The 25,480-nt window shown below is 40.1% G+C and overlaps 1 protein-coding gene across 8 annotated transcripts in view; it reads left to right on the plus strand.

Annotated features, from left to right (window-relative positions):
* The window catches only part of ZNF536 (zinc finger protein 536), a 326,681-nt gene that overhangs the window by 114,574 nt on the left and 186,627 nt on the right, over positions 1-25,480 (plus strand). Inside the window, exon 1 of one of the 8 annotated variants that reach the window (XM_040645956.1) lies at positions 10,366-10,445. The exons of the other annotated variants lie outside the window; for them this stretch is intronic. Within the exon in view, the coding sequence (XP_040501890.1) occupies positions 10,436-10,445 (10 nt within the window). The 5' untranslated portion in view covers positions 10,366-10,435. Of the gene's footprint in view, positions 1-10,365; positions 10,446-25,480 lie in introns of those variants that run through there. 8 annotated transcript variants of the gene reach the window in all.

Below are 25,480 nucleotides of genomic sequence, written 5' to 3' on the forward strand. Positions count from 1 at the left end.
CACCAGCTGCCCTGCAGAGCCCTCCTAACCCCCTCTGCCTGCAGGCGAGGGATTACAGCTGGTCTTGCTGTCAGCCTGTTGCACCAGCCAAGCCTTTAGGAATTACTGTGCTTCAACGTTAGAGCTCATATACAGCTCACTGTTAATTTAACAGTCTGTGAAGCTCCTTTTCTTTCACCTCCCCCCCCCCCCCCAGATGTTCTTACTAGGGAGGCTGGTTTTCTGGGTGACTCAAAGATCAAATGCAAAAGGGCAGGAGCAACATATACAGCAAATAAACATTTGCAGCATCAGTGAGCATATATAAGAAATTGTCCTTAATATCTCTTTGTCTCTGGTTAGAAGGAAAACTTTGTTTAGGTTTCACTCAACGCAGTTTCTTTGCAGGCACTGGCAGTTTCACTTACTTTCTAGATTGTTTGTGTTGAAGGGGACTAGACTGAATAAAGCTGAGATTATTTTTGCACTGTTGGATTCTGGTAAAAGTGCTACTAAGGAGAGTGCAGGATCCTGGCTATCCGTGTTCCATTAGGGTTGTATTTAATTATGGCTCTTCCTTTTTCTCCAGGCACTCTCCAGCTTCCTGGACCACACACCAGAATGTTTGGCTGGTCACTGTTTTTTGTGGGTTTTTTTTTTTTCATTCCTGCTGAGCACCCTCAATTCCACCTAAAGTGAATGGGAATTGCTGAAGCTCAGCACTCTCTAAATAAAGGCCCCTATTATCAATGTCACTGTTTGAGATAATAACTTATGCCATGCACAAAGAGTGAAATCACTGTGCTTTTTTAATTCCTTCATATGAGATTTTGCTCCTCTTTACTTTTCTCTACTGCTCAATGGTCCAGCTACATAGCATGGCTTTTGAAATAGGCAATGCCTTCTCTAATTAGGCACCATTGCAGTTACTGATGGATTCAGACAATTTTGTGTTCAAAGTTAATGAATGTTGGCTTTGATCAGCCTCTGACTGCGATTGGTAGCGGTAGTTTTATCCATGCTTTATACAAGTCACCCAAACCTCCTGGTTGTACAAAATTGAGCTAACAGTCTTAGAGGGAAAAAAAAAAAAAAGTAATAATAAGTGAGCTATTGTCAGAATGCACCATTTGCAAGGAATCCAGCCTGTCTGAATAGAAAAAGAGATGCAATGAAAGCATAGGAAACCCTAAGTGTTTCGTTTGAATCTTAAGTATATGGTCAAAGGTTGTGCTGCAAAAGCTGTATATGGAATTGAATTGAGCACAGGTGTCTTCCTCCTGCAAAAGCCACTTGGCTTTGCATCTTGTTCTGCTATCCAATCACTGGGAGTGGCGTTCTAGAAAAATGTGTCAAGCTCTAATAATCAAGCTGCCTCTAATGATCTCTGCAGCCATCTCTGTCTCCTGTCTGCACAGGGTTTGTAGAGCCTGGTACGTACGTCTGTCCCTCGCCTCTCCACACTGCTGCTCTCTGGAATACATGCTCGCTGCAGCAGAGCTCACATGGATCAAACTGAACCTGTGTGACCACTGTACTTGTGCTTTCCCCTGCAGAGTTTCTGATGAATTTGCATTAGGTGATTATCCCCTCATGCATGTCTCAGAAAGGCAGGTATCTCCACATTGTCAGTTTTCCATCTGTAGCATGTGGATAATTATACTTTCCTGCCTCACATGGGTGTTGTGAGCACTAATTAGTTAATGTCTTTTCAGCACTTTTATCATACAAATACTAAGCAGTTATTGCTATAATTATTATTATTTCATATTATTTTGTTGTTCTTCATATAAGCAATTTTGAGTGCTTAGAGTTATCTCTGAACATTTGAACATATGACTTCATATATGTTAAATTACCATGTTTTGGTAATGCCAGTTGGTCGGCCTGAAAGGTTGAAACGTGTTTTTCACTTGGCAGTTTGCAAATACGCATTGAAGCAGAGTTTTCTTTAAAAATATGCCCCTGAAGCAACAAGATCATCCCACCAAACACAGAAATCCAGCGTCTGTAATATAATAAGGCATAACACGGTTTACATTAGTTGATTAATAGTGCATGTTTGGGGTGTGCTGTGAGCACTGGAAGAAACTCAGTTGGCTAGAGGGAATGTGGATTTGGACTTCAGTGGTTGAACTACAGCAGCGTGAATTCAGCGATGTGCTATTCCCAAGTTTGTGCCGAAATCACTGGACTTCCAAAAAACCTCAGGTTCTCTTGAACTTAGGAAAAATTTAAATAAGCTCTAAGGAGGAAAAAAACAACACCAAAACAAATTGAAAGCAAACAAACAAAACACCCCGAGGCATTAAGCAAAAAGCAGGGAAGAGGTGAAGCCATCACGTTTCTTTTGATTCATTGTGAAACATACACACCTACCAAGGGTCACCCAGGCCTGGTTGGAATGCTTCCTCAGTTACCAGATCCAGCTCCGAGATTCCTTTGGCCTCGGGTTTTCTACAAAGGATTTGGACTGCCCTATATTACATAACTTTCCTGTCTATAAATCCTGCCTTTAAACAAGTTTTTCCTCAGAGAAAGTGAAACGTGATGTGAGAAAGCTTCTTGCAGATAGAGGGCCCAGTTTCTGCAGCAGGCTTCCTTCTCAACTGCTGGGGAAGCCTCTCCATACAGTCTGGAGATGGTATAGAAGGGTAATGGCATGGAGGATTCAAATTCCCAGGCAGAGAGCACAGTCCTGGGAATGAAATTCCTACTGTCTGCAGCCCCTTGGAACTGGATGCAGAACAAAGCAGATCTCTGGCAGGAAGCAGAAGAGCTGGCTGGTGGCAGGGAAAGATGGAGGCTGGCAGGTGGGATTGGGTGCCTTGAGACCTGTAGGAAGCTGCAGACTGTCAACTTCCGCTCCACAAAGACGGGAGAAAGGGATGCGGCTCAAACCTCAAGCCATCATTTTCTTGGAACCTCTTAAGAATCCATGAAAGCATGGCTGTAATTGGATTAGAGTTTGTGCGGAGGCGCAGAGCCCCTGTGCAGATGTCCTTGATGTGCTTCCCCTGTGGAGCAGCTCTGAATTTTGCTGGTGAGGAGAGGGCCGTTGTGTGAGGCTGCTGCTGGAGATGGCGCTTTCTGGCTGGACCTGGTGCTGCCTCCTGGCCGGCTTCCTGCTCCTGGCCCACATGTAGGCCTGAGGTGGCCGGTTTGTCCCAGGGTGGGTGGGCTGCCTGCCCTGTGTGGCGGCTTGGGGTGGGGGACGCTGCAGACTTGGGCACCAGAGAGATCTGGAGGCCTTTTGATGGTGATGTGGGAGAGGAGAGCTGCAGTGGTTCCATTCAGACAGGCTTGGCAGGGCTGCAAGATTAACCCTCACAGAAAAAGCAATGGCTGCCCTGCTCGACTGGATGGATTGCACCAGGGTTTCCTTCATTCTCAGCTTTTCCCATGGGATTTTCTGTGGGGAAGGTATGATATCCTCCATACAATAACCTGTCAGGCTTGTGACAGCTATATAGTGCCTGGACTGGATTGCCTGCAAGCGAGGAATTTCGAGTCGTCTTTTCTCTAAGGATTGTCTGGGAGTGACTGTGAGGACAGAAGTACCCTTTTCTGAGGGATATTTTGAAAATGCCTGTTTGTAGCATGAGGATGTTGTGTCTGATGTGGGTAACGTAGGAAAGTCTTGCAGCTCCTATGTAGAGCTAGGGAGGTTTTCTTGCAGAATTGGAACCACTGTTAGAAAATTCTTAGGCTTCAGTAAATTCAGTGCTAAAAGTGATTTTAAGTCCCCAGTTAGGATGGGAACAATTTTAAGTTAAATACCTAATTAAATACAGAGAGGATATATAATTTTGTAACGTGACAACTCTTGTTTTGTAGTTGCCCATGCTTACATGCACAACGCAGTGTTTTATGGTTTGCACCTGAAGTTACTTACACTCTGTGCCCAGCAGCTGTGTGAATATCCATTTAAGTGACCTTATAATCAGTTTATTAGTGTTTTAGTGCCTTGTTGCAGTTATTTTTATCAGCTTAATCTATAAGAAGCTAATTTAAATAGTTTCATAAACCACGTTTGAGAGAAGTCAGTTTAAAAAAGTTAAGAAGCTGTGGATACAGTCTGATCCCACTGGTGGGAGTCATGGCGGTTTCTTCCTGTCTTCAAGGAAGTCACAATGTAAGCTTTGGTGCTGTGGGTTTTTGTGGAGTTTTTTTTTTTTTCTTTTGCTTTTTAAGTGTTAGTTTTATAATGATTTTTATACCATAGTATATACAGATGTATTGTTTGAGGAGACCAAGAGATATCTCTGCAGGGAAAACATAGGTAGAGTTTTAGAGTAAAAAGAGACTTCTTTCTGGTTAAAATATATATATATATATATAATTTCTGTTTCTCCCCCCCCACTGCAGATATATTGGCTGGTCTGATGAACAGCTATTACACCTCTGTCTGATACTTGTCATTCTTTCACTATCAGAGTTCCAACAGCTCACATACTACATACAGTAAACAATTTTATTTAATTGGTATCAAAATTAAACGCATGTGTGAAGTATCTGGAGGGAAGTTTTTTAGTCCGTTCAATCACAGCAGGCAACATTTATTAAGAGGTCATGATCGGTATTTCATTTTGTGATTGTGCCTAGGTGTTGTGTTGTTGTGGTAAATGAACGTGAATCAAATACCAACTTTCCAATGCTTTCCAAGCATGGCATTATGTGCCTGTGTCATAGAAGAGCTGATCATCCTACTGGAAAAGCAAAGCAAGCGAAAACAAACTTTATTAATTAAGCATGTATTTTATGTATTTGTATCTTTTTTTGTTGTAGCACAGGACAAATACTGTGGGTATCATCAGCGAATGTAGCCCAAGTCAAAGCAGCCCACATTTAGTTTGAGTGAGAAACACCGTAATAGACTGAGCTGCTATTATAGAAAGTTTATTATTATTGGTATATAAACTAGCTGGGGGCTTAAACACAGAGCAGCTGGGTAATTTAGCTAGCTCCTGGATCCAATTAAAAAAATCTATGTTCTGTCCACAGTAGGGGAATGGTCATAGCTGAGAAACTACAATATATTAGATTGTACCACACCTGTGGCATGTTCACCGTTATAAACTGTGTAGGCTGTAGAAAACATTAAATCCTCTCATTACTGCCTTACATAAGACAGACACTTCAAGCAGTTCCACATTTATCTGAGATTACCAGTTAAACTCATTAAAAAGCAACTAGGTCTCGTTTACTCAATTGAATGTTTTCAGGATTTTGGTGTGCTTCGTGATTAACAACAGTATGTCTTTGATTAGGGAGATGATATTCTTCTGGGAAGGCTCCTGATTTCTGACTTTCAGGGTTCTTGTGAGCTGGGTGCATCTTAGGTGGCAGGTATTTTGTTAACTCTTAGACTCCGTGAATGGTTCTCCGCTGGTGAATTTAAACTTCTGAAACCACAGTCTCTTTGTTTCCTTTGAAGAAGTGCTGCAGCATGTACCTGGGGCTCAGCCAGGCTCGGCTCTGACAGCAAGAATAGGCTACTGGTGGAAAAAATCTCTTGGAAACCTCATTATTATTACTGTTTCCCTTTTGTTTATACCAAGCAAATGAGGAAAAGAAACAGATTTGTAACCAGGTAGCTCTATGAACTTCTCATCAACAGTATCCTGGTTTCCTTCTGATGTTTTTTTTTTTCTACTTAACTTTTTTCCAGACTTTTTCACATGAAGTTGCACACTTGTTGCAACTTACTAAAGCCTCATTGGTTCCTTTAAACCTGTGAGTAACTTCGTCAGCACGCCGTTAATGAAGCAGTGTTGGTGGATTCTTCTGTTCAGAAACAGGAGTGCTTTTGGGATCCCAGCTGGGAGTTGTAAGCTTTCCTGGGATGGGGGCTGCTCTTGTTACCATCTCCTTAGCCGCAGTGCGGGGCTCCTGATCGGAATCTGGCCAATATCAGCCAAGACATTCAGGCAGCACTGTAATACAAATAAGAATAATAACGGTATTTAACATTGCTTTTTTCATAAATCAATCGAAGTCAAAGCAGCAGGCATAACTAATATTCCTTACAGTCAGATAGGGCTACATCTCTTTCATAAAAAGTGTTTTTCTGCAATATTTAAGCATTGTTGGCAACAATCATCAATATTAATCCTTAACAGCAACATGATAACCAAGCTTGCAGATAAAATGGCTGTTAAAAAAGTAGGAAAAAAAGGAATAATAGGATTGTGGAATTTTAATATTCTCCAGCTATTTATTAAAAAGTACTTATTTAGTATGTGTTTATTTCTAATAATCAACTGTAACATTACTTTGCAAAAAACTGTAATTGCTTCTTAATTTCAAATCCCAGTCTCTTTGTGCTGTATACAAAGGTAGGATATTTCTGTACTTATTGTTCACAGCACTCTGTGTAAAAAATCACGTTCATTTCAAGAAGCTGTTATGGTATTGATTCTGGTAAAGACTTCCATTAACTGACCAATCTAAATCTCATAAGTGATGTCAGGATAGTTATGCATTTGCTTGGTTCAAGTATTCAGCCATTATGTTAGAATGCAGGCAGTGTCTGAATATGGCTGTTAAATTATTTCTAAATACCGAACCAGAACAGCTTAACAGTTCTGCAGTTTGAGACTGACACAAAAATGACAATCTGCCACCTCTTTGTTTTTTAAATATTAACGTTGTATTGGGATAGTATTTTTGGAGTAAAAACCTGTGGCAAGAGAGGATAAGTGACATAAACAAAGGCAGCTGGGCTGCATGAAATAATGGAACAATAAGGCCCTTACAGCCGTTCTCATCACTCCAGTATGTTAATTAGCATTCTGTTGTGGCCGCAACACTGAAAACATGTAATCTGTATTGGTGTACTGTACAGCTGTGAACACACATTCTTTTTTGCTAGTCCCTAGAGTTAGCCTTGCCATTGGCATATGTGTGTGGGCCAAAAGTCAAACCATCGCCGCTGAAATGCCACGCTATAGAAGCAAAATGTATTTTATTTATTCCCACCATAACCTCTGATGTAATCTGGTTACACAGCTCCTGCTTTCCTTCTGAAATTTTTTGGTACCGTTTTCTGTGTGCACACGTGTGTGTGTGTGTGTGTGTGTGTGTATGTGGGCACGTGTCTGCGTGTGCCCGCACAGGAGCGTATATGGGGCCAAACTAATAATCTGGAATAAGTGATTTAGGAAAATAAAATGTGCCATAAATAAATAAAAGCTTGTTCTTCAGTAGGACAGTTTAGAAAGTCTCTCATGAGGGACATTACAGCTCTATTTTCATTTTTGTGGAGAAAGCTAATTTGATATTTTTATTCTTATTTTTATTAAAGAAAAATAGTTCAGAAAGCAGCAGCGCTTTAATGAATTCAGCTGCACAGGCATGGCACATTTGCATTATTTTGATTTTGATACAAACATGTCAAAAAACAGCGAAAGCAGAGTGGAAGAAACGTGATGAAGAAAAAGAACTTTGTCATTTATGCAGCCTTTTGAAATAAATCATGGCGAAGTCAGGATCTCAACCTGGCGTGTGGAAATTAACCTTCCTTGACCAGGGGTTAGCAGAGGACCACCTAAAAAGGATTGGATCAGGTGGCATTCATCCACCATTTGAGGAGACTGGTACTTCTTTGTAGTGCTCTTGTAATTTAGAAGCACACAGGTATTTACATAGAAAAAAGGCTGCCTTTTGGAACGTAAAGTAGGTTTGAAATTAAGAAATAAGATTTTTAGTATTTCCTCTGGTGTGTACATATAGACGGTGGATATTCACTTGCCCAAACAGTCTGCTGGTATCCGTTTATGACTTCACTGTGATGATTTCTAAACTCACAGGAATAAAAGAGGTAGGAAAAATTTTTCTTAGAAAATAACTCGCAGTGCTCTTGGGTGAATACATCCTTTATCCATACTCAGATGATAAGACTGAAGGCTTAGCTCATATTTCTGCACTAATCTGCTTCAAACCTGATCTTGAAAAATTACCCTCATTGCACAAGGAAAATACAGCATTTAAGTCACCATGCTGATCAAATTTGGTTTTGCTTTTTGACTCTGGAGAGAACAAATTGTTTGGCGATTCTGGGATGTGAACCATCGTCCACTAGGAAACGAAGTAAGTTTTTTGTTTAACCACTTTCATTCTTGCTTTCCCGAGGAGATCGTAACTCTTTCAAGGGGACAGATACTTGATTACAGAGTCATATTTGTATGCAAAATGTTGAAGTTTTTTTGTTTTCTGGGGGAAAAAAAAAAACCAAAAACAAAAACCAAAAAACCACCAACAAAAAACAACCAATGCTTTATATGCTGCTGATAGCATGAATAGAGATACTAAATATTTAGATTTCGTGCTTGCGTTACTGTTTTTATGGAAGCAAAAATCAGGAATGCTGCTTTAAAAATTAAATTTCTACAGAAAGAAAATACAAGCTGTCAAAGGGGGAACAAGAACAACAACAACGTTAGTAGCTGTCTCTGAATTTGTCTTCGTAGTGGTAAAAGTATATCATTAATAGAAGAATTTTAGCTCCAGATGTGGCTATACTATAATAGAGCCTTATAAATGCTACAGAAAGAAAAATTGCTTGGAACGAATGAGAACCAAATCAAGAGCACACCTGGGTTTGACAAAGATTGCATTTACTGACTGCTGTGCTATCACATTACAGAGAAAGACCAAGTCTTTGGGAGCAGCTGTAGAGAAAGGCCTGGCAAATCTGCATGCAAATAGCAGCACATTGTTAACTTAATCAGATGCCGAGGAAAAGATGTGCCAGACCATGAGGATGATCTATAAACAAGTGCAGAGTCCAGAGAGATTGTGCGGGCTAGGCAGATTAAAAAGGTATACCACAAGGGTTCTGTCCTTGGGTCAGATTCTCGTCTTTTATGTTGCCTGAAGGTTACTGCCATTCAAGCTAACTTATCACAGTGTTTGTTATCGCCCATTGTAGTAAATTTGTCAAATAGTACCCGATTTGTTCTTTGCACGGATATAAATAATTGCATATTATTTTGGGAGTTTGGTAGCTCTTTGTTCCTCGGTGGTAGAGATACGGGTATTATTTTGTGAAGGAACAGTGTGTGATTTCATAACTCCCATTAAATAATATTACTGTATAAATGTCCCAGCGTAGTAAGATAAGAAATACTGCAGTATACCATAGAAAGAGACAGATCTTCTATTAAAAGGAGATCTGTCTTATAAAGTGAAGTGCCCTGACTAAAATTGTCTTAAGAAAGTGAAAGACACCTGCTCTTTGTATCACTTATTAATATTAACGGGAATATATGTTTAAAATCTTCTCTAAGTCTAATATTATAAAAAAATAAAGAAGTAATACTATTTAATCACCCACAGCTTAATAGTGCCTTAGTTGTTTACTGCCATTGCACTAATTGCTCTGTACTAATGTGTTTTTGTGTGATTTCCAGTAGTGCTAAAAGAACTGAGATCCATAACCAATTAAATATAGTGTTTTTATGTTAAAAATATATCTGCCGTAGTCTAGCAAATGAACAGTGGTGTTCTTTAAAAAACAAGAGAGATTTGGCAGTTGCATGGTTGCAGAGTAATAGATATTTTTCACTGCATCTTTTCCACAGTGACATTGGAGTAATTTTTATGAATAAGCAAACTGCAGAAAGCTGTGCATTTTATATTATATTATGGGCCAGAATCTCCTCTCAGACTGTTATAAATCAGTTATAACTTTATTAAAGAGAGAGGATTTACACCCGTCTAAGAGAGGTAGATTCGGGCATTTTGTTCCTGCAAAAGGCTTTTCCTTTTTTTGGAAGCCTAAGTTTTAAAATCTGAAATACAGACACATCTCAGCTGAGCACACGTGCATAAATATTTCAGTTCTACCTGCTGCACGGAGGAGTGCACGCAGGGCTAGGCAGGAGGCAGCCAGGCTGGGCAGGTGACCCGACTTGGAGACGGTGCTTCGGATCCCGGGCTGCATCACTGGGAGCACAACTGAAATGATGTGCAGAGACTTGTCGGAGGGGAAGCAGCGCCATTTATATAGTGTAGCATATCCTGCCAGAGGGTTAATTGAGTAACATTGTTGTTGGCTCCAGAAGGAGCTCGCTGCCTGAGACAGGGCACCGCAGTGGAGACTGTGAGGGTGAGCGAGGTGAGGGGAAATTGGACATAATAGCATTAATAATAATAATTAAAGACTAAGAGTAACAAAAGAACACATAACTAATACACCAGTCTTTTGCTTTTTATTACAAAATTAATATTCATATGAACGCTATCAGAGCTATTCAGTATTAAACTGGTAAGACAAAAGCCACGCTGCACTGTATTATATGGTGTATTACACAATGTTTGTTTCTGTAGATTTTGACCAGCTGAGAGCAAACTAACAGCACTACCAAATACTCTGTTTCCATGTCTCCAGCACAAGGCCCTCAGTCAGCACAGGATCCACAGACCCACAGAGTGGCAACACACTTCGCTTTATATGGGGGGAGGTAATGAGATCAATTAGATCCTCATCCATTGAACTGTAGACAGCTGTTGGTGCATAATAATCATCATTAGAGATGGGTGAATGTGGGATACTTGACTTGCCAGACTACCCGCAGGTATTCTAAAAATGCCAGACTTAACTCTTGAGTATTTTGAGTACTTGAGGCCAGCATTTTCTCTGAAGTCTCTCCTGGGACTATTGATCATAAAAGAAGAAAAAGGTACATCTGAGAGGAAGGAGCTGCCAGGCTGTTTTCAGGGCTGGAGAAAGTTGAGCGGATGAACTCTACCAGCTGCTCTGTGAACACCACCCTCCTCAGCAGGCATGCTTTTCTCTTTTCGTGATACAGCATTAGGAATCCACCCTCTTAGCTTTTGCATGGATTCTCTGTTTGTTCGTTCCATACTTGGGCAATTAGCAATTAACAACCATCACCCCTTTTCTGGTTTTATACCACTTCAGACAGGTTGTGTTAATGAAATTGGCCTGTTGTGAACTGTAACCAAAATCTCTAATTTTCACATCGCATTTTGGATGCTGGACGATGTAGAATCATGGAATCATTTGAGCTAGAGGGGACCTTTAATGGTCATCTAGTCCAACTCCCCTGCAACGAATGGGGATACCTACAGCTAAATCAGGTTGCCCAGAGCCTGGTCCAGCCTGACCTCGAATGTCTCCAGGGATGGGGCAGCCTGTTCCAGTGCTTCACTACCCTTAATGTAGAAAATGTTCTTGCATCCAATCGAATTTTTCCCTCTTTTAGAATCATAGAATCATTAAGCTTGGAAAAGACCTCCAAGATCATCTAGTCCAGCCATTAAACCATCACCACTATGCCCACTAAACCATGTCCCTACGTGCCATGTCTACACATTTCTTGAACACAAGAAACCATTTTGGTTTGAAACCATTTCAGCTTGTCCTATCACAGCAGACCCTGCTAAAGAGTTCATCCCCTTCTTTCCTATAGCCTCGCTTTATAGCCGCACTGGAAGGCCGCTATCGGTTCTCCCCAGATTCTTCTCTTCTTTAGATTGAGCAGCCCCAGCTCTCAGCCTGTCCTTGTAGGGGAGCTGTTCTATCCCGTGGATCATTTTTATGACCCTCCTCTAAATGTGCTCTAACGGATCCACATCTCTCCTGTACTGAGGACTCCAGATCTGGATGCAGTTCTCCAGGTGAGATCTCACCAGCACAGAGCAGAGAGGCAGAATCACCTCCTTTGTGCCTCTCTGACCGTGCTGCTTTTGATGCAGCCCAGGTACGGTTGGCTTTGTGGGCTGCGAGGGCACACTGCTGGCTCATGTCCAGTTTGTCATCCAGCAGCACCCCCTAGGCCATTCTGGCAGGGCTGTGCTCCATCCTTATATCCACTAGCTTGTATAGGTAGTGGGGTTTGCCATGATCTGATGCAGGACCTTGTCCTTGGCTTTGTTGAACCTCATGAGATTGTCTTGGGCCCAATGCTCAAGCCTTTTTAGGTCTCTCTGTATGGCATCTGTCCCTTGGTTGTGTCCCATTACCTTACAAGGATTTCATTTTGAGCTTTTAAACCTCCTGTAGGCTTTATATAAGTGCCACCAGCATAACCAGAAGATGCAGTGTTGTAATCAGCATAATTCCTGGTTATTAATTTTAGGCTTTCCTTTGAGGTCTCAATAAATGAGGCAGTGAATGTGACCGTTCCTGTAGAGTATGTATGATACATATCATTATTAATGACTTTTATTTTGATAGTGTAAATAAACAATTCACTTCTTTTTGGTGGGCTTATTTATTTATGTAAACACCCTTAAAATGGGTGTAAGTTTCCCGTGTAAAATCATGATGACATCTCACTGGTTAGTCATCTTAGTATGTATGGGAGCTTAATACAAACAGCCTAGCATTCCTGGAGTAGTGGAAATGAGAGTGAAAGCAAATGTGTGCAGGAGAAGGAAGTATGTGTGAGATGAGATATCCTGAATCTTAATCTGGGTTTTTTGACATGGCTTCAGGCATGTTCTTGTGCCCTTTACTGCTGTTGGTCCTGTTCTGGAAAATAATACTTAAGTATCCTGCAGGTTGTTGTAAGAATCAATTTAGTAATGTTTGTACAACACTCTGAATATATGAAGTGCTATCTAAGTGTTTAGTAGTATTATGTCCCCATGCATCGCTTCTTTACCCTCAGTAACAGTACGGACTTTGATTTTTCCTCTTATGGACTAGTTGAGTTAGAAAGATAAGGAAGCCGGTATTATAGTTCTAGCAACTGGCAGAACAAATCAACTGGCAAAATGTGCTCTATTCTGCATGCACACATTTGGGTGGATGGTCACACAGTACCAGCGTGCAAATATTTATCTGTTTGCAAAGAGAGTATCAGGCTTTAATGTCCAGTGATGCAGACTGTTATTCTTGTAAACACTGTTGGGTTTCTCCTGTGCATAAGGACTATTTTTAAGACTGATGGTAAGCCGAAAAAGAACCCAATGTATTTTATTGGATTGAATTGACTATATGGGTTTTATGGCCTAGCACTTTTTTGGTAGATCAGCCAGCGGATTTGCACTTGAAGATTGAGCCACGTAGTGGTCTTTCCTTAGACTTGCTTTTATTATGTGTGCAAAACCATATTAAGATTGGGTACTTAAAACATACTGAATATCTGGTACAGTGTCTAGATAGCAGGTAATAGGAATTTCTCATTTCTCCCGATGGTTGCACTGTCATCATCAGTTTGGTTATAGCAGTTGTTCCTTTCTTGCTGGTCAGTTTTATTATTTTTTTATGTAAAGACAGCCATCTTCTTGAAAGCTGGTAAAATGCAACAAATGAAAGTGATGAAAGAAGGCATCAGGCTGGGCATTGTCTGTCTGGCATGGCTGAGCTGGAGTTCAGACACCGCTTTAGGGATTTCACCATACTCTATCTGTCAGTATGAAGTATTGTGAGATTGAGTATCAGTATCATCTGGGCAAGAGCCAACAGTGAAAATGTGGTTTGAACTGTGAAATTTCAGTGCATTCATTTAGCAGAAGATAGTTTACCTTCCTGATTCTGGATTGTTTAGGCTATTCTAGCCTTCCTAGTAGTGGAAGACAATATGGAAGCCTCACAAGTGTACAGTGTAAGCAGAGCACGACAGACCCCCGACCTCAGGTCTGGACAAGTACATGAATTTTGTTCCTGTAGAATTTTAACTGGTACCTTGTTCTTACAAGCAATCACATCATTGTTTTGTGGAACTCAAAAATGGGAAAATCTTCCACAGGAGAAAGCGATCCAGCGGGAGAAAGTGAGACCTTTGCGTTCTCTCGTTCTCTGATCTTCCCTCCAGTGCTATTATCTTCCAAATACAATTTATTTTCCTTTTTTTTTTTTTTGGTTCCTCCTTCCCACTTACTTCCTAGCTGTAATCCTAAATGAATATATCAACAGGTGTCTAGCTCTGAGTCTCCAGTATCACTTGTCAATTTGCTTTGTAGAAGTAAAAGAAAATGCAGTATGAGCGGTGATGTCCCTTCAGCTCAAGAAGTGTCATGTTTCTCCTTTCTATAACAAAAGTTATAACATCACGTTTTGGTCACAACAGTCAGCTATTAATATGAAGCAAGCAACGGTATGGTTATAACTGGTTACAAGTTACAATTACACAGGTTACCACTGTGAGGAAAATTAATTGGCAATATTTTCTTAAGGTTTTTGCCAACTACAAGAATTGAAAGAACAAGAGTTCTTTTATGTCCTTCCCCCATCACTCCAGCTCTTCCCAGATAATTCCAGTCATTCATCTCTCCAAGTCAGAAACGTTCTAAATTAATCTAAAGGGGGAGTTGATCATCACCAAGTAATTATAATCAGAAGCGAGATTTGAAATGCAGTCTCCCAAGGTGATGCAGTTATTCCCGGGTGTCAAAGCAAATCTCCCTCTTCTCCCAGCTCACTGTGCCCAGATAGGGAGGGCAGCTAGAGCCTGACCACAAAGTACAGTGGTGTATTGTGATAGTCCACCGGTGTTGGAAATGAAGCAGGATGGAGCAGTTAGGAACTCACAGTGTCTACACCAATTAACTCCATGCGTGTCACGATGTTATCAGCTGTGATTGAAGCTGGTGTTTTTGTGGTCCATCCTGCCTGTTTTCAGATCAGCAAAAGACTCATCTTGTGTTTTGAGTTAAGCTTCTCACAGGTGGCATTCAATTTGTTCTTCAAACCTCATTCCAAGGAGGAGCAGCATTCATAAAATGCAAGATTGGAAGGTACAACACATCTTAAATTTGAGCTTCGGACAGCACTGCTGTCCAGGATGAAGGATTTCAAATTTTATCTTCAATTTGACTATGCATTCAAAGACTGCATGGGGAGTATTAGATATGAAGTATTCCACTGTACCTGGATGCTCTCCATTGGTCCTTTCAGGCACTACTGACTGTATAAGGACAACGCTGAGATACCTGATATTTATGATCTTGGCAGTCAACTATACATCCTCCATATTTTTTTTGTGTGAGTAGCCTTAGTTAAGCACAACTGTTACATATACCCCTTTTTAAAAATCTCATTGCGGGAATGCAGCAGTAGAGAGCAAATACAGTGTATGGGACTTCCAAACTTGTGGTGTTTCAGAACTGCTTAATAAATGTCACAGAAGCACAGTCTATTGTAAACATATGAAATTGCATTAATGACTATTTATTACTTTTTTCCAATTATTTTGTTGCTAAATGTGTTCCTGCTAGCAAAAAAAAAGCACATCAGAATGGTATAATATTGCTTCCTTTGTTGATCTGAGACTCGTAAGAGGCTAGATCATTATCAGTCATATTATAAATGTTCATTACTACTTGTGGTACTCATTTGACTGCCTTTACTGTTCCTGAAGTTTCACCCAGGCTCTGATAAGGTCTCTTAGAGATGCTGCTAGCACGTTTCACCTGGGCTTTCCTCCTAAATGCAAAATAGATTTTATTTATATAGTTATTTTTTACAACATTCTGGTCCAAAGAAAGCCACTGCCAAGCCCTGGCCATCTCTACACTGCCATGCTCTAAGTCCAAATTTTGTGTGCTCATCAATCCCCGTAGTGCACAGTGACAGACTTTTTTTTCCCCCACGGTTGTGACGTGGATTGAATTCCCATCCATTATCTTCGCAAAAAGTGATGGCTCATTTTTCAAAGTACTGATTGGCAAAAATTTTGTGGATGACTGTTTTTGATGATGATTATTGTTGTCGATGGATTATTTGCTGTGCTCTAAAAGAGCTCCCCAGGCTTTGACTTCTGATGTTGTCCAGGCAATTGAGCTGGTATACCACAGCCTGTTTAACTGGTCTCATGAGAGACTGTTTGCCTGCTCACTCACCTAAATTGGTGTTAGTGTAGCGTGTGGAGTGGAAAGACTCCCTTCAGTTAAGGCAGTATGTTCCAGATCAGGGGTTTTACATTTTTTTGTTTGTTTGTTTGTTTTACATAGTTTCCCTATTTAAAAACTACTATTGCTGGGCGACTGCTGGCGTTCTGCTGGATAACTTCAGAAAGCCATAGCCTTGCAGAATAGATCATGTCACAACATTAGAGATAGAATTGCATCCGGTGCCTGTTGTTGGCTTTTGTTCTGTCAAGGCTAAAAAAATGCTAACTGATCTGATAAGCAGTTAAAACATTATCTAAAACAGGGGCATGAAACGAGCTGGATTTGTACTCAGAGCTCTGTAATGGCAGAAGTGTGCATGATCAGATACTTCTGACCTCTACCAATGGGCTGTTGGCCCGTCTGCTGCTTGAGGTTTTGCTGTCATCAGCTGTGCTGCCAGGGTTGACTGGAGCCAGCTCTTCTAAGCCATGGCAGGCTTGCTGGGAGCAGAGACCACTGGGCTTCTCAGTGTAGATTTCAAGCAGAATGGCAACTGGCACAAAGTTGTTACTTTGGCACCCTTCAGTCATCCAGGTTCTGTTCTTTATCCCTCTCTTCCCAGTTTTTGTGTTGCCTTGCCAAAGAAATATGGCACTAGCAGGATCTTCCATTCTGGGCAATTATTTTAGGAACTCTCTGCCAGGAGACCCAGAATTAGGGTTTTTCCTAGAGTTTGTTCCAGAAAAGACTGAGAAATGAGGAGGCAAGAGGATGAGTTGGCTTTGGTCTTGGCATTCCTAAGGCCATGTTTATTGGCTCACTTTGTCTACCTTGTGAAACTTAAGGCCAGTCCAACAAAGGATTAGTCTCTCTTGGGACTGCGATCCCTATCGTATCAACACAGTTCAGTTGCTTCTCTCTGGAGAAGCCAAAAAATGTAAGCAGTAGCTTCTTGCAGCAGGTTTCTCCAAACGCAAACTGGATGCGAAGATGAACTTCGGGCATACATTTTTTCCCCCCTGAAAGTTATTTCAGTTTACAAAGTAAATTGAAGCTTTTTGCTTTTGTAATAATTCCCTGCTTAGCTATGGGAAATCTAGTTTGATCTGAGGCCCCTGTATAGTCCCCTCTGAGTGACTTCCCAAAAGTGATGATTTTTTTTGCTTGGAGTATATGTTCTCCCTGATCTTCATTTCAGAGATTGAAGCAGAAGTTGTCAATTTTTGCAGAGCCTAACTGGAAGACTGGAATTTATAGTTAAGTTTACGTTTAGCAAGTTAGAGATATAGTCAACAACAGAAAGAGGAAAACTGTACCACCCCGCTATCTTTGGACTTCCCTAAAGAAATAAGTGAATTGTCCATTGCTCTGCTTCTCAGTTTGGGTAGGAAACCCTGGGCACTTAGTGTTCCTGGCTAGGGTTGCAAATAAGCACTACAGGTTCTCTGAGATGGCTGCTAAGCTTTGGCTCTCAGTTCTTGGATTGACCTTGCAGTAGCTGCTTGAATCCTCTGTTGAAAGTGAGCACAGTGCTGTTAAATATTCTGCACAAGATTGGGGGGCAGTGGGAGGAGGTGGGGGTGTTCCTGTAAAAGTACTGGTTTAGTAGCTGCGCGATTAGGCTTTACTGTCTGTAGTCCCTACTATACCTCTAAAGCACTTGTATGGAATGGATGCTTCAAATTAAGTATGACCTGGTTGTCCAATCCCAATTACCTAAAGAATCCCTCAATTTGCTTAACAATTCCCTCACAGCTATTATGGCTCTGACTGATTGTCCCCAGGACTCTCTTAGGCTTACAGCTAATGTAATTGATTCTTCAGTAGTAGCCTGAAGGGCCATTTGGCTTCAACTGTGGTCCAGAGCCTTTTTTTCTTTTCTTTTCTTTCTTTTTTTTTTTTCTTTCTTTCTTTTTTTTTTTTTAACTAACTTAAAAGAATGGGTTTTTTTTTAATGGTTCTAGTTTTGGAGGGTGGGAGTAGAGAAAGTCATCTGGACATGGCTTGGAACAGCAGTCCTTGCCAGATGGTGAAGCATTTTCATTGAGATCTCAGCTGAATTGGCTTTGGGTGGAAAGTCTATGCAGTCTCCAAATCCAAATATGGGTGAATATTTCTGAAAAAGAGCTATTGTGAGGGTTTTATTCTGATGTTTTCAGCTCGCTCTTCTTCTTAGTCTAAATGGTATGAATGTGTGTTTTTTTCCCTAAACCTGAATGAGTATCAGCCATGATAGATGCCCCATTTCAGTTGTGACAAGATTATAAGTCCTCACATACTCTTATTCAGAGTGACTGTCTGTATACAGGCATTGGTTATTAGCTTTTGGAGGAGGTCTTTGGCACAGTAAAGTGTATCATTCTGTCATCATCAAGGGCTAAATCATAGGAATTTGGCTTAGCCCACAGAAGACTGTTTTAGATAAGCTACATTAGCAAAGACACTCATTGAGTCTCATGCTGTTACGTCAAGATCTTACATTCTAAGGTGCATTCTAAATTTTTTGGATGCACTCTTTTCACTGGGAAAAAAAGAATAGCTATAGAAACAAAATCCCATAAAAAGTCTTAGCCCTCTTTTTTGTTTCCCCACTAAGCCATAACTGAAGTATCTCGTGGAGGTAGCAAGATATCAGTTGAAAACAGATAACAGGAAATATTTTTTACACAGTGAGTGGTGAACTTCTGGAACTTGCTGCCAAGGGAATTTTTAGAGGCAGACAGCATCAGCAGGCTCAGAAAGGGATTAGACAGATTCATGGAAAACAGCTCAATAAACAGATAATAATAAACAGGTCAATAAACAGCTAAAAAAAATACCACAGCTTTGAGTCATGAAGGGCACTAACTTCCGACATATCTAGAACCTTAGAATTAAGGTGTTTAGACTCTACCTTGCTAAGGAAATAAAGAGATGCTAAGAATTTCTTTTTCAAGGGTATAAATGGTATTTCTGAGCTTCACGGTTCCTGCTGGTGTGGCTAATGAAAACGCTTCATGGGTTTACACCACTGCGCTAAACCAGTGCCGCCTCCTTTTCTCTTATCTTTGATTTCCTATAGAAAGAACGTTGCACTGTTCATTTGGGAAACAGTAGAGAACAGCTATTTGAACAGTTAAGTATTAGAAGGAGGGAGGAAGAAAAGAAAGTCTGTCTGTACAGGGGTCAAAGTGAGAGATTACTATCAGTTGCTTTTCTACCTGAAATCTGTAAGGGAGCAAATGACTGCATTACTGAGAGTTCCTAAATGAATGATTCACTAAAAATGTTGAGTTGAGTTCTCTAGAGCTCAGGCTGTCTGTGACAATGCTACCTTCTCAAAAATGTCCTCAAGTCCAGAAGTGTATTGAAAGTGTGCCTCTAATTGAGACAGTCTCGGGCTTTCCTGAGTATCGGAGGACCCCACTGCAGTATTAGTGACATCTGTGCTCAGACACTTCCCTCTCCATTTTCCAGACCCCAACCCCCCCAAGCCCTCCAATAAAAGAAAAAAGAAAAAAAAAATGCTAGGCAGGGCAGTAGAGTATATGTTGCCTATATTGCTTAATGCATTTTTAAAAGATGATGTCAACATTAATTACTAAAATGATGTACTTGCCAGCAGAATAATGCACAGTATTCACCACCTCACTTCCATGTGTAGCCCATCAATTAATGTCTTTACAAAATGAACCTTGTAAGTAACAATTTGGTCTTGATTCCTGTAAAGTGATTTTGAAAAACAGTGTTCGTGCCCTCCAGTGAAACGCTCAGTGTAGGTTGCTTGTATTCTGGAACACTATATTTCCTGCAGAAGGTAAGAGAATGCCGTCTAAAAGACTGTCCATGCTTCTTTCTCACTCAGTGAATGTAGAGATCTTGAGAGGAGTTAATTTTTTTTTTTTTAAGGACAAGTGCCTTATCTATAGGTAGATGAAGTGCTGGAGCAGTTCCCGGTAGGTGAGATGGAAGATGTCCCTAAAAAAGAGGAAAAAAAATTAAAAAAAAAGCTGCAATAAGAACAGTAACCTATATTGTAATCTGAAAGATGAGTCTCTAGCCAATACTAGCTGTATTTACTTACAAGTTACATTTTCCTCATCTGCTACTCTTTCTGTACCTGTAGAATGACTCAATCTGCCTGAGATTTCAAGAGCATTCAACAAACCTGTCTGTTTTCTGATGAAAAACCCACTTCAGTTTTCTGTTTAGCTAGTGAAATAGGACTGGTAAGTAATAGTTTGTAGCATACCAGTGACCAAAGTTGCTCTTGTCTTATAGAAATATTAAACTTGATAGAAAGAAAAACATTTCTGAACATCTCACACAAGCAGTGCTGATATTTAACAGTCCTGATTTAAGAAGGTGTTTAAGCTTGTGCTTAGTTTTAGGCAAAATTAGGTGTAAATTATATGCAGAGCGGTAGAGTTGGAGGTAGTGGATATGTGATGAGGATGGAGTAGCAATATTAATGTGGCTGTTGTACTCATTCTGCTTGGTTATCCCATACATTTTTCACTGCAAGTATTTTATTAAACTGTCTTCTATCCTGTGTAGGAAGTCTTGCAAACCAGTTGATCTCTTGACTCTCACCTTTGAAAGCCCCCTCAAGAGTTCTCAAATGTGTATGATCCCAAAAGGGAAAATATTATTCAGGATAGATAGGAACTGTCAGTTTGTTGGTATGGGACATCCTATATGATAACAAGAAAGCCCAGTGATAATGTTGAAAGTGACTGATAAGTAAAAATTGTTATGGAAACATTTTGAGGAAAAGTATATATACATATTTTTGATGGCGATCAATGGCAGTTGCTTCATAGAATGAGCAACTAACAGTATGGAAAAATGCATTTTTTTTAATGAGCATTTTTGCCAAGGGTTTGTATTATAAACTTCTGGGTTTATCTAAGCTTCTCGTATATTTTTCCTTCATTTAGGGAAGATGCAGAGATGACTGCAGGCTGGGTTATAAAATAAATGTGTTTATGTTCATTTTGCAGGTAGGTTGCTCCTTGTTATTATATAATTTGTGATTTGAGTAGACATGGCTACAGCTGAGCAGAACTATTTAGCATGTTTTGTGTGTTGGGCCTGCAAGACTTAGAATTAGCCATACCAGTTTTGCTACTGGTATGTGTTGGATGCACGTTTTGTGCAGAGATAATTCTGTTGAGAGATTTTGTCCCTTCCTGCAGACATAGTGCATTGCATCTGCTCCTTCGTTCTTCTGGAGATGACGTGTGCTTACCTACAATATGAAACAGATTAATCAGTCTGAATCCAATCTTAGCTTGCTGTATATAGCAAATCCAAAATAAAGCAACGATTTTCTGTGATTAGTTTTAGTCTCTAAAGAAATTAGGAAAATAATTGCCATTAGGAATAATTCCAGTGCATTGTTGTTTTATTACTGACTTTTTTTTTTCTGTCTTGCATCAGAGTCCTCTGATCGATTCCTTTGTATTGCGTAGATGTGTCCCAAAATGCCCCGAGTTGATGGTGGCAGTACCACTGGAGGAAGAATATTGTCAGGGAAATAATCCACGAAGAACTGGAAACTCCTGGGGAGATTTTTTTGCCATTTGAATTTTTATTTTTGTATTCATTCATAAAACCTTACAGAGCCAGTCAGTAATGTGTAAAGTAGGGCTCCCCATTCTCCTTGTGTTCCATCTTCATGCTTCATTTCTAGTCAGTACTGCTGCAAAGAAATTTATTTTCAGTAGGAAAAAGAAGGGCAGAAGTCTTGTTGGAGTGAGCAAGAAAAAATCTCGAATTGTGTGTAGTTAAATGGTGTGTGGCTTCTAGTGAAATTACATGTGGGTGAGTTTTATTTTAGTTTTTTCCAAATGTTTCGTGCATTGTAGTTTAGAATCCAGCGTTGTTTGCTTTTAGTTCAGATTGTTTTCAGTTACTGGAAAGTAATTTTCCAGTGGAAAAATGTTTAACCAGCCTCGGTCTTTTGTGTTTAATTTCAAAGAGTGCAATGAAAGATAAAGGGTAAGGGTAAATTAAGTCTTTGCACGTGTATGATATGTGGTGGTTGTTTGCATCACTACGCTCTACAGATCTGTGAATTCAGGTTCTGCCCAGAGTTCATATTGGGTATAAATGGTTGTCAGGAACTCAATATGGGCTTAAACCAAAATTCATTGAGAGTATTGGACTTTCACCAAGTTGGATTTGTTTTGGGTCCATCATGCATGTTTTTGAAGCTTACATCTCTTGCTGTCTTAAAGCTTAGTATCTCTGCATATCATGGACTCCTGGTCACCTTGTGATTATTTTTCATTATTTTTGGCAGCCTCTATTCTATTGTATGTTCAATAGGACTTCTATAGCAAAGAGGCCCAAGGGAGAAGTCTTATAGCTTGTAATGAAAAATTTAACTCAGGTGTTTTAATGAAAATCTGCCAAAAGAAACTGCAGTTTGAAATATCTGATTTTCTGAACCCAGGCAAAAGACCGCAGAACCTAGCAATAAATACTGATCCAACACCCAGACTACCAATTGTCAGCTGCTGTATCTGTCTCTGTAGTAGTTCCTGCCTCACAGCGCGTGGGAAGCGATATATTAGTTTAGCCCTAATGAAACCAGTGAAATATATCTTCCACTGAAAGCTGTAGTAAGTTTACATCACATTTGCCAAGAGCATGTACACTAAAAATTACTGTGAATCAGTTAACTTGTGCTAACATGTTACTCTGATAAGTTGTTGTGAACCAATTTTCTGATCTTCCGTATCTGTGAATGTAATGCTGAATTTTACTTAACTTTATGTGGTTATATTTGAGATGAGGGAATTCAGTCTCTTGCTGTTTGTTATTAGCTATAAGAGCTCAAATGAGATCAGAGCTCCCTTGTGTTAGCAGTAGTTCAGCCAGGGGCTTGGGATGTTATTTCAGTAACTTCATCGTTCTGATTTAAAAACGGAGGGGAAAAAATAGTTGCTGCTGAGTAGGAGGGGTTTCATGATCCGAGCTCGTTCCCAGTTAGTGCACGTCTTTGAAAACAATCACTTTACAGCAGATTTCCCCCATTTCTTTCTTTCAAAAGCAATGTATTGTAACTGGTATATTTGTCATGAGTTTTGCAACAGAGATCTGAAAGTCATCTTTGCTGCTCTGACACCATGAGAATATTTTAAACATGTTGAAGCAAAGTCAGTATTGTGAGAGGAAATGTGAATAATTGTGTGCTTTGAGAGTGAGATGATTTTTTTCTTTGCATTTTTACTCTTGGTTAAGAAATTTACTTCTTTACGAAGCTAACTTGCGTAAGAGAAGACTCAAATTAGTAATGTTGGAAGTAAAGCATGTTTTCCTAATGTGTTTGCAGAACTATTCAGGACCAGCTGAACCTTCTGTGAATATGGCCTTAAGGACAGGAGGACCTTTGGTTTCATTTGCATAAGTTCCAGTTGTCCAGGCCCAGTTTTCAAATCCAGTCAACTTTTGTGAAGCATTTCAAACTTTCTAATTGAACCGACTTAGTGATCACATTTGGGATGTTTCTTGTCTTTTGGGTTTGGTTTTTTTTTTTTTTACATTGCTGTTTGAGATTATTCGATCTCTTCGTATTTTCTGTGAAAGATACTATTGAGCACATGCAAGTATTGATGTGGCTAGTACTTTATAGGCTAATAGAGACACTTTCTTTCAGATTCTTTGGCCAGAAGACCAGAAAGTTTAGCTTGATCAAAGTAGGGCATTTGGTGAGTGTTGTGGGAGGGGGATTCTAATACCAAAGTGCTGTAATTCCAGAAAATTGGAGAAAAACACTTTTAGCACAGTGAAGTATGGTTCCCACGTGAGAATCCTTTTAAATTTATTTTTTTTTACTTCTAATAGTGGGGGAAAAAGTAAATATTTGAGGCTACAAAAAGGCATATTTCTGAACATTAGCCAGAGATCCCTTCCTCATGGCTGGAAAGGGAGCTGATCAGTCAGTCTTGATCTCAACTTGGGGATGGGCACAATTCTCAGAACACAAGACTGGTAGCTGGGAATCTGTAGCATGCCTTGCACTGTTCCATGTTTCCTTCTGCCTTGCCACAAGGTGCTGGTCAAAATTTCTAGAATGGTGATTCAGCTTAGGTTACCCATATGGGAAAGGTTCGATTGCTTTATGAATTAAGCCACATGTGATCATTTTGGGAAAGCTAGCATTAACAGTCTATCAGTTTCCCAGTCTGATAAATAAGAAAAATAGTGGTGACCAAGTGCGCAGGTCAGCTGAGCTATAAGAGTACAGTCTTGAGGACTTAGGCTCTCCTTCGAGAATTTCAGAGAGAAGCTTCTATTAAAGTGCAAAGTATTGTTATTATCTTTGTCCTTTATACATTTTTAAATAGTACATGATAATCATCTCTGTGAACTCTTAACTATTCATAAAGGTGACTGTCAGTTAGAGGCCTGAACCAGTACTCCAGATCCAAATATTTAAAATGATAGATCATGTTGTAACCTTCTGAGAATTATTCATTCATTATCTTATGTAGGAGGAGTTTCCCTGTAAAAGGTAGGCTTTGTAGGTGAGTGATAAGTGGGGCATTTAATTGTTCTGTTGGAATAATAACATCCAAGTGTGGAAGAGAAACTTTGCCAATTGAAAGTCCTCTTGGAGGTCTACCTGAAGGAAGCATGGGAGGCAGGGAAGATGAAGGGTGTTCGGACTCTTCATCTTCATTCTGCCTGGTGTATCACTGTTGGGTTGTGACAAGGGAGTGTCTCCTTGTGGGACCCTGTGTTGTCTCAGGTTATGTCCTTTCCACTCCCCTGAAAGAAACCTCAAGGAAGTATATGAAATTACAGTGAGGCAGAGAAATGCTTTCCCTGAAACACAAAAGTTATGAGAATTTAATACCAGCATAGTTTGTGGCTTGATAGAGCAACTGCCTAGTCAGTTTAATACACATAAACCTCTCACTTGCCAAGGACTTTCCAAAGACTCTTGCTATTGGGTGTCCTTTGGCCACTTTTTCTTTCCTTTGATTTTAACCAGAATTTCCTGGATTTAAAAAGCAAAACAGCAGAACTTTCCTATGAAAGCTTTAATCAGAGCTGGCATACATTGATAATTCATATGTGAATTAGGTGCCCAGTCTTGACCTCTTGCTTATCAGCAATGAATTCAAATCCACGTGCTTCTCAGCGCACAGCAAATGAGCGCCATCACAAACACTAAGAACCTCATGTGTAAGGGGCAGAGTGAGGGTGATAAATGTGGGCAGCATCCTTCCTCCTCATCACGGAGAGGCTGTGGGGTCTCTGCACCTTTTCCCAAGGGCTTGCCAATGTGAGAGCATTGCCTGTTGTTGTATGTGGTTTTGTCCTTTTGGTGTTCAGCAGGCTGTGCCGCTCTGGGAAGAGCAGCCTGTACTTCCATGCACCAGCAGGCTCGCATCGTTTCAGAGAATTTCATTCATGCTGATTGAGGGAGATGCTGGACTCTTTCTTTTAGTTTATTTTAGCCTTTTGGTATGCAGAGTATTCTTTGTTAATCTTCCTTATTTATTTAAATGTTAATTGGTCCTTGTTAATTTTGTTTTCTGCGCTGAAAGCCAAGGTCAACAATGAGTCCTTCCATGTTAGCTCTTAGCCTGATTACAAGGTAATATAATGCATCTTGGAAAAAAAGTAACAAGAAGCTTTCCCTCTGTTTTTAATGTAACCTTTGTGCTAGGTAGAGGTTTGGAGGTTGAAAGAGAGA

The sequence above is a fragment of the Gallus gallus genome, chromosome 11 (assembly GCF_016699485.2).
Source record: "Gallus gallus isolate bGalGal1 chromosome 11, bGalGal1.mat.broiler.GRCg7b, whole genome shotgun sequence".
NCBI lineage: Eukaryota > Metazoa > Chordata > Aves > Galliformes > Phasianidae > Gallus > Gallus gallus.